General features: G+C 41.2%; 1 protein-coding gene across 1 annotated transcript in view; it reads left to right on the top strand.

The window, feature by feature from the left end:
* Window positions 1–1,565: 1,565 nt before the first annotated feature.
* The window catches only part of SLC17A6 (solute carrier family 17 member 6), a gene marked incomplete at both ends in the record, with an annotated part of 35,888 nt that continues 20,526 nt past the window's right edge, over window positions 1,566–16,927 (top strand). The window contains 3 exons of the mRNA XM_079929356.1: window positions 1,566–1,651; window positions 4,371–4,623; window positions 6,214–6,332. Coding sequence (XP_079785482.1) covers window positions 1,566–1,651; window positions 4,371–4,623; window positions 6,214–6,332 — 458 coding nt within the window. The remainder of the gene's footprint in view (window positions 1,652–4,370; window positions 4,624–6,213; window positions 6,333–16,927) is intronic.

Below are 16,927 nucleotides of genomic sequence, written 5' to 3'. Positions count from 1 at the left end.
AATTTCTCTCTGTAGTTCTACTTTAGGAGAAGATGGTACAAAATAAAAATTACATTTTAAACGATTATAAATAATTTTAAATAAATCTTGAAAATATAATCAATGATAATTTGTTAACAAGCACAAGGTATAGCCACAAATTTCATCAGTATATTGGTATTTCAGTAGTGTGCTGAAAATTAGTTAAGTGAAGAAGCATACAATTCCAAGGAATTTATATTAAACTGCTTCTCTTTTATTTAACCAAGAACACAGGAAAACTATTCTTTTTTAAATTATTTCTCTATTCCCTCCCCCACCTCCCTCCTTCCCTCTATCCCTCTTTCTTGCTTCTTCCTTCTCTTTCCTCCTTTCTTCCTTCCTTTTTTTTCTTACCTATCAGGGGTTAAAACAAAACACAGGAACAATATAATTATGCACTTTGTATACATATATTTTATATTCAAGGGAGCCCCGGTGCCCCAAATAACACAAACATAAGTAAAATGTGCTGTAACCTTCCTTCCCTGCAACACTGTCAGAGCTGGCATCAGCGTGCTGGGCAAAACATAGGAAACTAGAAGTAACTTGTCAATTTTTAATAAAGTCTTTCTCTTTTGCAGAGCTCAATGCACCATGCTCCCTGCAAACCCTGGCGATGATGACATCTTCTCACTTGGTTTCCATAGCATCCATTCCTGAAGATCCCCAGTATAGTCTTTGGTCAGGGCCATCCTCCCAGTTCCCCTAGAAAGTTGGCAACCTGGCCAGCCAAAAGAAACCTCCCCTTTTCCTGAAACTTACTCTGTCCTTGGTGCTGAACAATTTTTCCGAGAAGCGCCCAGACGGGCTCTGTCAGCGGTGCTGAAAACAAAATCTTCCCTGACGCTGCCCAAATCAGAACCGTGTATCTGTTATTTACTCACGTCCTCAAAGAGCAGCAGGCTTTCTCCATCTTAATTCGACACTACCGCAGAGCGGAGTTTGCGCCGGCGTGATGGGAGGAGGTCGTGGGCAAGGAGGAAAAACTATAGCAGTATCGCTCACTTGAGACCTAAGATGCTCCCATGAGTTTTGGAATTGCTCTGCTCCTTACCGCAAAGGCACCATTTTAAAAAGTACTATTCTTTTGACTTTGTCCTTACACAAGGGTTCTGTGGTATTTCCGCCCACGTTTAAAAGGCAGAAGATTTGACAGCAACAAGGCTTTCAAAACCGGGAATTTACATTGTTTTCCAGTGGACTGACTTCCAGGACAAGGACTCATCTGCACCCGCCCAAATACCATGGCACTGCGTGCGCCCTTTGCCACCGGATCCTCCCCTTCCAATGAGACTTTCTGATTGTGTCTACCAACTCTCCTATTAGGAAACCCGTGGGTTGCATGCAGCTATTCTGTTGTATTCCCATTCTCACTCTCCCTCCCCTCTCTCAATCGCACTCTTGCAAGAGGCACACCGATACCGTTCTGCTGAGAAGAAAAAACCTACAACTACCTTAAGCGATTAAGACAATATGCGCAACTCTCCCCTTTCCTAGCGATTTCTATTTAAATCTGGCAAGAGCCGACACCACGCTTTGCAGGAATGGAGTCGGTAAAACAAAGGATTTTGACCCCAGGAAAAGAGGGACTAAAGAATTTTGCTGGAAAATCCCTCGGCCAGATCTACAGGTAAGGAAAAGCAAACCTCTGTTTGCCTGGGACTCAGCACGAAAAAAAATCTGCAGAGCTATTTCCTTAAGTCCTGGTTGCTTAGAGAGATTGTAATATGTTCGGAAAATCTTTTTTGTTGCTCATTGCTTAAGCGGGGCTGCTCTGGAAACCTACTTAGTAATTCAGGAATGTTGCACTAAATTAACCTGTCTGGTGTGTGTGTGTGTGTGTGTGTGTGTGTGTGTGTGTGTGTGTGATTTTTGTTTTGGTACCTGCAGATTCTTATCCTTTCCTACCGAGGATTTATCCTCTTTACAATTAAGAAATGACCTGCACCCGTTCAAAGAGCCTTTCTTTTGTTGCTTATAGTGACACCAAATTAAATTCCTTTAATGCAGAAAAATGAATAAAAAACACAACCACCTAAAAAATTAAACAATAAAATTCCAAAGAGTAGTGGTGAAAAGAAAGCTGGGTCTCAGCTTTAAAACCACTTGAGTAGAGAATCTCCCAGTGGAATCTTCCTTCTGTACTGAAGGAAGAAGAATCAAAATATATCAATAATTGATAGCTGAAATAGTTCCTCTCTTTAAATCTGAAACAATGTATATGCATTTTTAATTATTTGACCTCTCCTAGAAGTCTATTTCTTGCATGGGAAATGTCACAGTGCTTTTAAGAAAAGCCATAATAATAACCAGCAAAATGACTTTGGAAGTACTAGAAATGATTTTAAATTTTAATCCTCCCTGTAGTCACTATACTAATTATTCTGTAAATTCTACAACTTTAAATTTTTTCAAGAATATTAAATGAATACACATTTTCTTAATAATGTGAAAATCAAGAAGAAAGGGCAGAAACAAAAGGATAAATGATTCTAAGAGAGCGCTAATTTTTGCATTTGAGAAATTGAAGCCTTTGGAAATGTATAGGATATGTAAAGAAAATGACCAAGGCACCTCCCAATTTTCCAAATCTCTCTCTGGTCCTGGTGGGCTTCTTGTAGGCACCATCATGCACCTATGCGGCAGTAGATACTGCAAAGGCCCTGCAGTCCCGCAGCTGCCCTGGAAAGAGCTGTTCTTTCCCAGCTCAACTGCCATCAGGTGGGGAGTTCAGGTGCGGAGTTTAACTTTGCATATATGAGCACATGAAGCCAATATGAAAAAAAATCACATTAGTTGAATTTTTCTCTCTTAGAATAAATTGCTCTGTACGCTAACATTGGAATTGGGCTTTAGGAATAAGTATTAACATAGCCGCAAATACAGTTATGATGTTTCCCCAGTTGGTATTTTGTAGAATTTGGAAGTTTGACCTTTTTTTTCTGGTAGTTCTCAAATTGCTTGACAGCCGTCTCCCAAGCTATGCATTCTTGAAATTGATCTAAAAATTTCATTCGCTTTACCTGCGGGTATGAAAACAATTGTGTGTGGATATAATCATTTAAAGGGGCACACATAGAAAAAAGATATATGGTGGATTGGAAAACATCTGCAAATCGTGAACAGAGAGGTTCTTTGTTTAAATATCCATCTCAAGGGTCCACGGTGTGTTACCCTTCACATTCCTCTTCTTTTAAACAGAAATTTCGCTGATATATTGTGGACCAAAACAACACTATCAGCTTTTAGTAAAACCATTCTATCACTCTGCTTTCCTCTTTCCCCTTTCCCCTCCCCACAAGGACGAAAGCCTAAAAGCAACTGAATCAGTGGGGTGAAATCTTAGGAAATACTATGCAAGTTAAAAAACACAAAACGAAACATAAACGTGAGATCTTCTACCTTGGTGTGGAACATCTTACCAGAGTTGATTTGCGGGTGCATTGGTATAATCTGGGAGTCTCATTTTACTTCTTTGGAAATGGGTCCATGACATTTTTCGGTGTTTGTAACTGAGATAGTAGTGACACAAGGTTGTGAATAATTAATTATTCATGTTCTGGCAGTAGGAATCTTAGGTGTCGGCCATATGTTGTGGAGGCCTTTGTTTCAAACTCAAGTAACAAGGGATAAAAGAGTAAGCTGTGTAACAGGAGAGTAAATGTTGAACTGGCATCCTAGGAGCTGGAGGAAGGCGAAGGAGAGTGCGTGACACTGAAAGAGCGTTCACAGACCTTCTCCGCTTGGGTGCCGGACGGGACAGGCCTTGGTGCAAGGGGCTCCCGGGCTTAGCTGGCGGGGAGGGGGTTGGATCCCGGTGTCCTCAACCCGGAAAGCTTCAACTTGGCTGGGAAGGAAGGAGTAGCGTGGGTGCAGGACTGTGCCTGGGCCCGCCCACCAGGGAGCAGCCCTCGGGAGGCTGGGTGGCTGGATGAAAGCGGCTGTCGCCTGGGCAGAACACTGCACGCGGGAGGTGTCTACACAGGCGCTGAGAAGGCGCCTTTCGGGTCACCCTCACAAACTGCAGACCCCGCAAGAAAGTTAGGCTCAGGCGGTGTACGTGAATCAAGGCGCTGTGGGGTGGATCCCGAGGGAATGGGCACTGGTTGCCATAGGACAGAAGATACTAAAGTTGAAGAGATGTTGCCGCGGGGAGGGAGCCTGGAAGAAGGCTGGAGAACCCGGGAGGTCCTGAAGCCTGGTGACGCCCCAGCCCCCTAACCCCTGAGGGAGGGGAAGCAGGTCAGGGCCCATCCCCCGAGTCCTAACCAGTCCTGGGAACTGGGAACGGGCCGGCGTCGGGGTGCCTAACCCGTGGCGTCCTTGCCTCCCCACGGTGTGCCGCGCAGGGTGCTGGAGAAGAAGCAGGAGACCGGGGAGACCATCGAGCTGACGGAGGATGGGAAGCCCCTGGAGGTGCCTGAGAAGAAGGCGCCGCTGTGCGACTGCAGGTGCTTCGGTCTGCCACGTCGCTATATCATCGCCATCATGAGCGGCCTGGGCTTCTGCATCTCCTTCGGCATCCGCTGCAACCTGGGCGTGGCCATCGTGGACATGGTCAACAACAGCACCATCCACCGCGGGGGCAAGGTCATCAAGGAGGTGGGCAACAGCTGGCCCTGTGGTTTCGCAAAGCCACTTCACCTGTTTGAGCCCCACTATCCCCATTGAATGAGGAAGGCTTGTCCGGCCCCTCGAGCACTGCCCTTCTAGATTGGGACGCGACAGTATAATCAAGCCCTTTTCAGGCTGGAGCAAGTCTCTTCTGTTCTCTGGGCCTTCCTCTTCTCCCCTGCAAAGTGTAAAATAAAACATCTGGCTCACTAGGTTTTTGAGGAGAGTGATTTTATACAAGGAATTGGTCCTTAATACTGTCCGCTAAATCTAAATCGAACTATTTTCTTTTACTCGGAAGAATAGAGTAGCAGGTTAGTTATAATTTTCCCCGGCTTCCGATTCTCGCCAACATTCTCCATAACCAAAATGAAACGAAACCGAAAAACAAATCAAACAACTGTGCACACACATCGGCAGTTTTAGCCGAGGGGTCTTTAGGAGCGTCCCACCTGACCGTCGGAGGGGAGCCGATGCAGCGCAGGACAGTCTCGGGGTCACGGGGAAGCCAGTCCCGTAATCTTAGGATGTGCGTTGGGTGACGCTTAGGGAGAGGAGGGTCAACGTCAAGGTCACAGAAACCCGTGGGCCCTGACTTCCTGTTTAGTGATCTGAGCTAACGTAAGCCAAGCAGAGCGAGGGTTGGGGGTTGGGATGCAAAATTTGGGACGGGCTGTGGATGGGAAGCTGTGAGCGCTGATGGGCCCTGGGTATTCCGGGAAACAGTGCAAAGTGCGTTTGGTTTCATAATTTTATTCAAAGGGGGGAAAAATAAGGGTCCTCAGTTCCCCAGGCCGGATAAGGGCTCTTTCATCTTTCCTGCGCAGAGAGTTCTCCCCAGTGTACTGTAAGGTTCACCTTGTGCAGCGGACCAGGCTGGTGAGGGCGGAGTTAGGCCCCGACCTTCAGACACACCCTCTCCCGCTCTTCTGACCACCTCTGAACAACCCCTTCCCCTCCACTGAGTCCCCCAGTTTCCCCGGGCTTTTTCCAAATCTTTCTGGCCTATGCCCATCCCCATTGTGCTGGGACCATCCTTCCTACTAGGTCCTCCGACTTCAGCACCTTCCATCCCAAGCTCCCCACCTCCCTTCCCCAGAATTTCTCCAGCTGGGTTCCATTCTCCAAGCGATTCCACTACTGCGTGGTCGGCGTCGGCTAAATGGACCCGCGTCAGGTGTCTCTTTCCCCAGCCAGCGAACAGAATCCCTTCGTGGGGAGTCCTCATTTCCCAAACTCAAGCCCTGATGACTCCTCGCTCGCAGAGGTGATCCGACCTTCCTGGCAGTCGTCGGGGAGCAAAGCCAGGGCGCCCAACTTCGCTATTAATCACAATCCATTTCAAACGAGCACGGTTTTTCAGTTAAAAGAGGCATGTCTTCTCCGTAAGAAGATACAGCTTCAATTTTGTTAGGAAACGAAAATTAAGCCACCCCCATGCTCAGAATGCTGGGAGTACCCCGGGCGGTGAGGGCTGTTCGACCGAGAATTACTGAACATGAATTTTCAGCCCAAGCACTGACTCTACTCTCTCCCTCCACCTGTTTTTTGTTTTGTTTTGTTTTCCTACTCCCCTAGAAAGCCAAATTCAACTGGGACCCGGAGACCGTGGGGATGATCCACGGTTCTTTCTTTTGGGGCTACATCATCACCCAGATTCCGGGCGGCTACATCGCTTCTCGGCTGGCCGCCAACAGGTAAAGCATCGGGCCCGGCGGGGGCTCGGGGAGGTGGGACTTATACCCTCCGAGGGGCAGCGGAGGCCGCGGGCAGGGGCGACGGCCCCGCGGGGTTGGGGAACTCCTGGGCGAGGTCTCCTAGTACCCTGGAACCCACTCGCGGGGCTCGAACACTGTGCCTCGTTCCAGAATAAGGCGCCCCAAAGGATTTGGGTTTTCCACGGCGGGCGCACTTTGTCGCCGCCGCCTCCCTGCCCTGGCGTAACCTGCTTCTCGAGAAATGGTCGACGTGCCTCCGTGGCTGCTAGGACCTGAGGCCAGGCGGGGAGCCGGGGAGCAGAGACGGCGCCGCCGAGCGCACAAAGGGATGGGGGGCGTCACTGCGCTCTGGTGTGCACGTCCTTCGGGTGCCCCTGCTCCGTGTGATGCTGACCTCCCCGTAGAGCGCAAAAAACAGCCCGCCCAGATGGTGCTCTGGGTCTGCAGGATTTGTTTCTATGGAGCCAGGCGGGATTTCAGGCGCCCCGGGTGCGACTCCACCTGTTAATGAGCTCTGCTGAGTAGGGGCGGGGGTGGGGAAGGCGCTCAGCTGCTGCCAGAGGCCTCCAGCCTGGCCGCGGTGGTGGCTGCAGCCGAGGTCCTAGCGCCAGCCCTCAGCAGTGCCCCCAGCGCCACCTGCAGAGGCACCCCGAAATACGAGGCGAAAGGACTGATGGGATGGGGGTGTCAAGGAGCACAGCCTGGCACGCCGACTGTGAGAGACAGCTTCATTTGCTTCATTGTGTGTATTTTGATAAATAAAACGAAATGCTTCTTGAACCTAAGTGTTAAGCTGAGAAAGAAAAGATGCACTCCGCCCTTTCAGTTATTGCTACATAGAGACCCCAAATAAAGACTTTGGGCCTTCTTTCAGACCCTGTACCTATGACTTCACCCCTCTGGCTCCCCGCAAAAGGTCAAGTTTTCCTGGGAAGTAATCTAGAACTGGGCACCTCTCTAGTCTTGATCTCCTCTTTGCTTTCCTAAACTGGTCTCTCCCTATCCCTCAGTGAAATCTCCAAGGCCCCTTCCCTGGCTTTTGTCACCTACAATCCATTCACCAGAGGTGTTTTCCTGCGCAAGATTTCTCAGTCATCTCCAAGGCCTAGGGAGAGATTCTTGGAAATTTATTTTAGGCTTAATGCCCCTAGGGTGAGGATTTTTGGACTGGCCTTCAAAATGTCGAGAGGAGAGTGCAATAGATTAGGAATAGTGCCTTTTGAATATCATCTTTACCTTGACATGATTATGGTTAATACTCAGACCCAACAGGAGAAAAAAATATTCTTTTTAAAAATGAATCAGTTTAAACTGAAAATTATTAACTGTGTAGAGAACCCAATTTTATGGATGGGATAAATTTTAAAAATTGATATAAGGCAGAAAAATGTAAAGGAATATTACTGGTAATGAACATGTTAGAGTTTTGACTTTTATATCCAAAATGCAGTGTCTCGAATCTCTTTTTTTCCTAAAAATATTTTCTAAAGCAAAACAAACTTCCCAGAAAGATACTCCAAACATACATATGTAAAATATTTTCACTTCATTGGGAAAACATCCAACAAGTCACCAAAAAAGAAAAAAGGAAACTCAATAAAATGTGAAATAAAAATATAATGGCTATGCCTTTAAGTTTTTTTTCAGAGTCAAAACCTTCAGCTTGCCAAATGTTAAAATGCTAACATTTTCCTGCCAGGAAAAAACACCAGGGATGCTCCAGCGTTCCCTCTTTCTAACACTGGGAGGTCAGTAAACAGGTTTTCTTAGTTAAAAAAAAAAAAAAATCAAGTTCATTGCTAGCATTTGTGTCATGTTTAGTAAAGAAAAGACTGATGTTGACTCAGGTTCTAATTTGTTTGGTAGATTTTCCTCAAGGGAAAAATTTTCTGAATTTTAGAATTATTATTTGAATCCAAAATCACCTTACCTTTAAGTGGATATTTAGGGAAGAGAAACAATATTTTCATACACAATGCTTTGTATTCTCCAAGGCTGAGAAAATAAAGTCAAAATTTATTGTAAAATCTTGTGAACAGATAGAAGAGTATAGATTCACTTCCTTATCACATTTTAAGATTTTTACATACTTGCTTTATTTTGAAAATAATATTACAAAACATACAGTGAGAAATATACAGCCTCCTGTGAAAACAGGTTTAAAATGTATAACATTCCCTTTTCTGATTATAAAAGTATTACATATCAAATAAAAATATATTAAAAAGAGGATAATAAAAAATCATAAATAACGTAATCACCCAGAAACACCTTTATTGACAAGTTGGTGAATGTCCAATTAGTCCTATACATGCTACATAGAATTTTATCTTGGAAGACTTTTTTAACACAAAATTTTAAAGATTTTTAGAATTTGCTTGAAAGATGTATATTTCCTTTTTCAAAAACAGTAAAAACAACACAGCAAGACCAGTTTTCCACCTACAGGCATTGTATACCCATTCTCCCTTCCCTATAGATCATTTAATAATAGAACAAGATTTCCCTTGGGTGAGATACTGGGGACAGAGTCCTTTCCCTCTAGGTGTAAAAGAAGCTCATTTTGGAAAGTGTTTGCCATCAGCATTGTGGGTGGAACTAGAGCAGAGGAACTGAAGTGTGTGGAGACAGTTCCTCTAGAGAGAAGGGCTTCTGGTTACACTTCCTGGCAGATTTCTCAATGAAAAACAAATGATAATTTGGCTTCTCCATTTCATGGATTAAGCAAAAGCAGCCCTACTCTTGGTCAGAATACAGATTCTTGGTCCTTTTTCTTGTCCTATTCTAAGTATGCTTGCTGTCCTGCTCAATGAGGAGAGAAGGTGGGAGAGTAGTGGCGAAAGGAAACTGGGTCTCAGGGAGACCTCTTGCATCATTTTTTTCTTTTGCCTTTCCTTAAAGGGCTAATGCACATCCTGGGCCGGAGAATTTAGTCAAATCCATGGAGGGCTTTAGAGTGGAGAATCAAAGGAAGATTCCTCACAAAATCTGTAATGTTTAAGATGAGAACATTTAATACAGTGATAGAAGGTATTGGAGGCAAATTAATTTTGTCTTTAAACAATAAAGAGCATAGGGCTTACAGTAACTCAAAAATTTATGAACGTGAAATTGCTAAAAAAACTATCTTTATCTTGCATTTAGAGAGTGATGAGGAACCTGGTCAAGTATTTAGTGGGAGAAACAACACAATTTTTACAAAGGCATAACCAAAGAGGTTCACATTTACCAAAGGAAGTTTGGTCAACACTATATTTTTAATGGATGATATTGTATTCACAAAGACTATTCTTGCCTCTGTCTAGGTGGCAATATTATTTAAGCCCTATTTAAAAAATTTCCCTGTTCTGTTCCTGTCCTCCTGACTTCCCAACTCTGCTTTAATTATTTATGTAACACTATTGCCAGCTATCATACCGCTATTTTTCTTTCTGATCTATAACTAAGAAATAACTGCCTTCCTACAATAAAATGTAAGCTCCGTGAGTGCAAGCAGTTTTGTCCTTGTTACTTACACTGCTCTATCCAAAGAGACCCTGACCCATAATAGATACTTGTGGAATAAATGAAATAAACATCACAACAAAGTGTTTTGCACCTTTTACAAAAGGCAATATTACATAGTGGTTAAGATACAGGATCTAAAGCCAAATGGCATGGGTTCAGACTTCTGAATGTATTACTTAATAACTGAATGACTTAAAACATTATTTAACATCTCTGAGCCTCAGTTTGCATTTCTGTAAAAGGGAGCTAATCAAACTATCTACCTGATATGAGTATCATGACAGCTAATTAAAAGAATATGTGTAAAGTTCTTAGATATGCCTGGCACTCAATAATTGTTGGCTGTTATCATTTATTTTCAATCACATCTTAATTCAGAAAAAATTGAAAGAAAAAACCTCTTGTGATCACTCGATATCACTTGTGTTTAAATTTGCTGTAAGTATTAGTAATGCAAAAAGATTATTTCTATTGCGATAAAAATACCTCTTTTCACATGTCAGATTTCTGCCTTTAAAATTATTTTCCCATACACACTTCACAATTAAAATTATTGTTCACTGAAAATGTCATAAGTCTCATTTGAAGGCTTGTAAAGGGCTGTCTTAAAAAATTACTTATAGCCAAGAGTGTAGAGAGCGCTAGTATTTCAGTGCATGCAATCTTTGAATTCTGGCCGGGCATTATAAATGTGCTTAGAGAAATCCATTTAAGTTTGAGGTTAGTCTTCTCTGATGAAAATTAAAGATTATTTCCCCCACTCCTATCCTTTATTCAAAGAGGGTTCAGTTCCAAGTGCAACATTTTACCTTTTCAGGTATTTCTTGAGTTTCTAACTTGACTTTCGTTAAAGAGAAAACAGTTCTTTATTCAGATAAGAGACTGAGGATCACATGTATCTGTAGCATATAGTGAACTCCCTATAACAGAAAGAACCCATATTAGACCTGGACAGGGCTCATCTAATCCAATCCTCTCACTTTATCCACCGGGAAAGGAAATGGAGAATCAGGGAGGCAGTGACTGGCTCAAAGTCACAAAGAGATTGTGACTAAAACTCAGGTGTCCAGTAATACATGACCACAGGCTCTCTCTATGTTGAAATGTATCATCCCTGCCTCATATTATGTGCTTTATGGCAAAGTTCACTTTCAGTAGCAAGCTGAAATGAGTGCTCTGCTCTCTGAATGAGTGCCTGCAATCTATCATGTCCCAAATCCAGGACAGAAATCCACGAATTAGAGAGAGAAGGCTTTAGCAGGCCCAAGGGATTCTTAGATTTTTGTGGCAGGGGAAACATACTGTATTTTTGTGTGTGTACTGGCTCCCAAATGATTTGGCCATAACATGAGTGCTTCTGTTCTTTCCCCTGCAAAAGGCAAAATCCAAACTTGATAAATACTTAGACAAATAGTGTGATTTTTCTGGAGGAAAAAACGTGGTATTTGGAACTTTTTCTCCTGATGCAGCCCTTTGGGAGTCTGAGCTTCTAGAAGATTGCAGAGGTTTGAGCGTGACTGGGATAGTTTAAAACTTTTGTCTGCAAGAAAGAAGAGGTTCTTCCTTGCAATTTTGATTGATACAGCTCAGTTTGTACTACTGATGTAAAAAAGAGAAGATTTATAATTAAAAATGAACAAATTTTAATACATGGATTATAGAACTGTTTACTAATGTGCATTTGCATTTATGTAAGTGGAATTTGATATACTTTAGGTAAATATATGGCTTGCCTGATTATGAAAATGTGAGAATCATCTTTAGGAAGATGAACAAAGATATTTTAAACACATCTTCATATTTTAAGTCCAGAAAGAAATAATTTTACTGGTGTTATTCTGTCATTTTTCTTTCACAGAAATAAAATAATGAAGATGTGCTTTATATATAGTAATAAGCATTGGAAATAGATTCTTAAGTCTCATCACCAAACACTGTCTCCCTCTCCCTCTCTCCCTCTCTCCCTCTCTCCCTCTCTCCCTCTCTCCCTCTCTCCCTCTCTCCCTCTCTCCCTCTCTCCCTCTCTCCCTCTCTCCCTCTCTCTCCTATCATCTTTTTTCCTCTACACTTACTTATCCATTGTAACGTGGATTGCAAGCAGGGGTTTCTTAACACTTCCAGTGAGAAATATTTGCAAATTCCTTTTGGTGAGAAAATAATTCAGATTATTTTCATAAAGCCTGCTGCAAGAAACCACCATCCTGCTATGATGGAATTGGTTTATAGTCCTCCAGTCTTTCAGGGCCAGAGGTGACTATCTCTATTTCACTCATCTAGCTGCCTATCAAACATCTAGCCGTCTTCCCATTGTGGGCTCTATAGGTTAGGTATCTGGGGCAATGCAGAAGAGGCCTTCTTTTCTTCTGACAAAAGAAAATACCCTTTCCAGGAGATGAATAGATGTATCTGGGAGGAGGGGTCCCTAAGGGCTTGCACGTGGTTTGCTGACACACGCTTCTCTCTCCTTCCATTCTCCTCTCCTCCCACCCTTACTAGGTCTGCCTTCCCCTGCGGCTGCCACAGCCTACTACTGCAGTGCAGAAGCAGCCTCTGGGGGGAGGGACGTGATTTTGAGGGAGGAGAGAGTCAGGTGGGCAGCTGGTAGAATGATTCTCCCGCTGCCATATGCCACTGTTGGGGCTGTCTAATTTCTCTGTCATGAGTGATGAAGTCATTTTTACAACATAATGAGGTACCAAGGGACCCAGAGGGCTGGCTTGTGCTTGTGTATTCCTTTTTTAATTTGGGAATGGGGGCATCAGATGTGACAAAGGGAGGCACTGGAGTCCTGATTTGATTAGATTAAATCCATTAAACAGCCAGAATCAGTCTATTCCTGCAGACCCTCTAGAAGAGGATTAGTGCCACACCTGGGGTGAGGAACACTAGATCCCTGTTAAGTGACAAGCCCCTACGCAAATGGAAACTGATTGATTGATTCCGGGAAAATAGATATCATCTGTAGAAATGACAAGTCACCAGTGTTCCTGTCACATCTTCCGGGCAAATCCTTGTCGGGTGGGCTTGATATGTGAGGTTGTTTGTGGCTATGGGTCATAGAAAGAGAAGATGACTGGGAATTTCACAGCTAACTCACTCTGGGTCACAATGAATGTTAATCATCAGGCAGGGCGTGATGCCGGTTCTCAGCAACTGAATTTGCTTTTCCAAACATTTCTGTATCAGGGATACTATATGCCTCTCAATTCTGGCAATCCGTTTGGTAATACAGAACCTCCTCTCCCTCTCTCTATCTTCTCTCTCTCTCTCCGTCTTTCTATCTTCTCTCTCTCTCTCTCTCTCTCTCTCTCTCTCTCTCTCTCTCTCTCTCTCTCTCACACACACACACACACACTTCTTTTCCCTTTTTTGTCTTACAGTGTGAAATGATTATATTATCTTACATATAATCACTTTAAGAATACTGGAGTGTACGTATGTGTGTGTGTGTGTGTGTATATAACAAGCAGAAAAGAAACAAGTAAAATGAGGTTTTAACTTGAAAATAAGCAAATTGAATTCATCTTAGTATGTCATTTGCTGCAAGAGAAATCATGAGGAAAACAATTTTAAGTAGCTTTCAAGTGGTTTATCGTTTTGAAAATCAATCTTAATAAGCAAATGGCTCTTATTTCATTTCACAGAAATTGTAACGATGTTCTTTGAGACATTTAGAGCACCCATCAGTTTCTAATCCTGTTCTTCAGGCACAGAAAAGTTAAGATTTTTCATATTTAGTTTGCACATTTCTTTGCTTTTCTTTCTCAACCCAGTTACTTACTTATGTTTGCACCAGGAGTGGGTTTTCAAGGTAGCACTTTAGCTGCCAATTATAAGGAGAAGGGCTTTAAACAGAATAAAGTATCATTTTAGTTGAGATTCATCTTATTACTTGGAACTTCAAGTTCAGCAATATTTATCTAATTACTAATTAGATAGTTTGACTATTTGTTCAGCAAAAGCAATATATTAGTTTCATTTATTGCTAAAAAATTCGTGTAATTTGCTAGAATTTTCACTGATGGTTTATTTTTATATATGGTATTAACATAAATATAAGTACACTGATATAAATATACTGCCTGATATTACATATACTGATATAAATACTGCCTGATATTATAGATAACCTAGACTTACAAGCCAGAAAATCAAAAATTTATTTAAAAATGGAAAAATATTTATTTGGGGGAATTTATTTCTAAAAAAGTTTTTTAATATAAAATATAATATTTCTTTATTTTTCTTCACATTATTCACCTTTATTTGGAAGAAGCAGTGATCAGACCTTATGTGAGTTTCTTAACTGAAATGGATTATAAAGCAAAAAACAAAACAAATGGAAAACCCAGGCTATAAATCAGAAATTGGATTAATTTTACAAATGTGTAATTGGTTAATTATACTGAATAGAGTCTTAAATGTCTATTCTATAATCACCAATTCATTAAAACATTCTCAGATAAACTACATTATTATTTGATATGTTTTAAAGTTTAACATTTAACCTATGGCGAGGCATTGAAAAATGCACCTGAAAAAATCCACAGTGGAATTTCAAAAGACACAAAGATTGTAAAAATGAATCTGAAAAACAGCACAAATTTTCCCTTTGAGCCTCCTGACGTCAAGCAGTAACATGACTGTTTAATTTATATGATGGAGTAGAGGACAGCCTTCTCCTAATCCATAGTTAAAAAGAGTCCAGAAATCTAGCTTTTAGATTAAAATGGGGAAAAATAGAAAGCCAGCTCCATTGCATGGAAACACAGAAGAGACACTCTAATTATGTGAAATGGAAAGGGGTGAGTGAATATCAGAAGAGCTTTTCAATCAATGTGAAGTAGATCATTCAGGTATAAAATTTCTACCTCACCCTAAACAGTACATTTGTATTGGGGGTGGGAAGAGAGAGGATATGAAATATAAATTGTCTTCATAATTGCCTTAGTTTTCCATTTCAGGAGGCAGATGCAATTAGAATTAAATAGAATAATAAATATATGTATCACTAAACTTTTTATACATATCATCATTCTTCCTTATAGCAACTCTATAAGGCAGACATTATTATACTTGTTTTACTGATGAGAGAACTGAACAGAGAATAGCAGAGTTATTTTCCCAAAGATCACTATCTGGTAAGAGGAAGATCTGGCATATGAACCCCAGTATGTCTGATTTCAAATGATGTGCTTCTTTACTAAATATATTTTTCCTATTGGATAGATTTGTGTGTATGTTCTTTAAAAAAATCTATTTTATAGTCTCTTTTAAAAAATTACTATATTACTTAGTGCTGGGCTAGGTCCATAGGAAAGAGCAGCACAGCTGTGGAATAATTTAAAATATCTATTTATTTGCATGGTTTTGATTTTTAGACAAGTCTTTTGATAAACTTGAAAAACAGGTAATGCTGGGTAATATTTTCAGGGCAATATTGCTGTGAAATGTAATTGTGTGTCAGAGACTGGTGCTAGGGAAAATAAAACTCACATGAATATTAAATGTTTCTTAGTATGTAATCTATTTCCTTCTGTTGAGTTATCAAAAATATATTCAATGCTTATATTTGTTTTTGTAACATCAAGCCAAACAAAAATCATGACTATCAAGCATAATACAACATACACAACTATGTTAAATATTGATAAATGGAGAGATTCTTTAAGAGAACAATATATCACCTCTGAAGCATTACCACCTAGTTTAATTTTGAAAGCAGAGCTTCAAAGACAGTGGTTTCAAAAGCTAATGAGGATGTTGTGCTGAACAGAAAGTGTAATGGCAGTTGGTTTCAGGAGATTCCACAATGTTGTCTGGAAGACTTAAGGATGAGGCCAGACTGGGTCATGTACTTGAACTCAGCAACTATTTCAAGTGAGGATTTATCCACAGGAGTACTCTAAATTCTATAGTCCATAGCTACCATCCTATAGTTATTCTATGAGAGTAACTCAGCTTCCTAGATTGTTAGGATACCCAGAACAGCAGTTTGTCCCCATTAAAAACTCGAGAACAAATAAATGGTCAATTGATTTTAAGGCTATTGGGATAAAGAAAGCTCAAAGAAAAAAATACCTGTTATCATCTACGTATATCTCAGGAAGGGAAGATTTCATTTCCCTCGATTTAAAATCTTTATAAAAAAGTAACTGGTGATCATTTCTTAAGAGCATGCCACAAGCAAAGTATTCTGCTACCATCAAGGAGTTTGAAGAAATGAAAGACCTAGACTGTGCCCTCCAAGAGACACAGATAACGTGGGGGATGGAGGAACACATGATATCTTGGGTTAAGTCTTATAAAAATGATCTACAGTGCTTTAGGAATATCTGAGAGAGGCAATTAGCTGGAAAAGAAAGGCATGCGTGCGTGTATGGTGGGTAGGTATTTGGGGCAAGTCTGTGGGGATTCCAAGACAAGTAAAATTGATCTGAAGAAGGCTGTCAATTTTTGTTTGTTTGTTTCCTGTCAGGTATTTTAGATGGACTGTTGAGGCACAGATGGAGAGGCTGACTGACGCATTTTAATCAATTCTATATGCCCTCAGAATGGGAGCTAGAATTCATGCACTTTAAGCTTCTAGAATTTCAGGATAATACAGAATGACTTTGAATCCATGGTCACAGAAATAGCATTATTAATTAGGGCAAAAACATTCTGGAAGAAAAAGACAGAGAATAAAACTCTCTGAAAACTCTGTTGAATGTTAGGGAATTTCTATATCATGATAACTGATACTATAAACTACTTACTGTTAACCAGATACTGTCTCCTTTCATAACTGATTTATTTAATCTTCATGATAATCCCTTGAATTATGAAGACATATTATCTCCATTTTACAAATGGAGAAGGTAAGGCTTAGAGAACTCAAGTATTAACAACTTGCACAACAAGGTCAGACATAGTAAGAAATTAGAGTTGGAAATTGAATTCATACAGTGTAACCATAGAACATGTATTCTTAACTAATGTTATGTCATGCTGTTTATATGTCCCCAAGAAAAATATGGCAGCTGCTCGGTCAATTTGGTTAATGAAGACAATCAAAGCCAGGTCAA

This window comes from Stenella coeruleoalba (assembly GCF_951394435.1).
Source record: "Stenella coeruleoalba genome assembly, chromosome: 8".
Lineage (NCBI taxonomy): Eukaryota > Metazoa > Chordata > Mammalia > Artiodactyla > Delphinidae > Stenella > Stenella coeruleoalba.
This window is presented reverse-complemented; position numbering and strand designations above follow the sequence as displayed.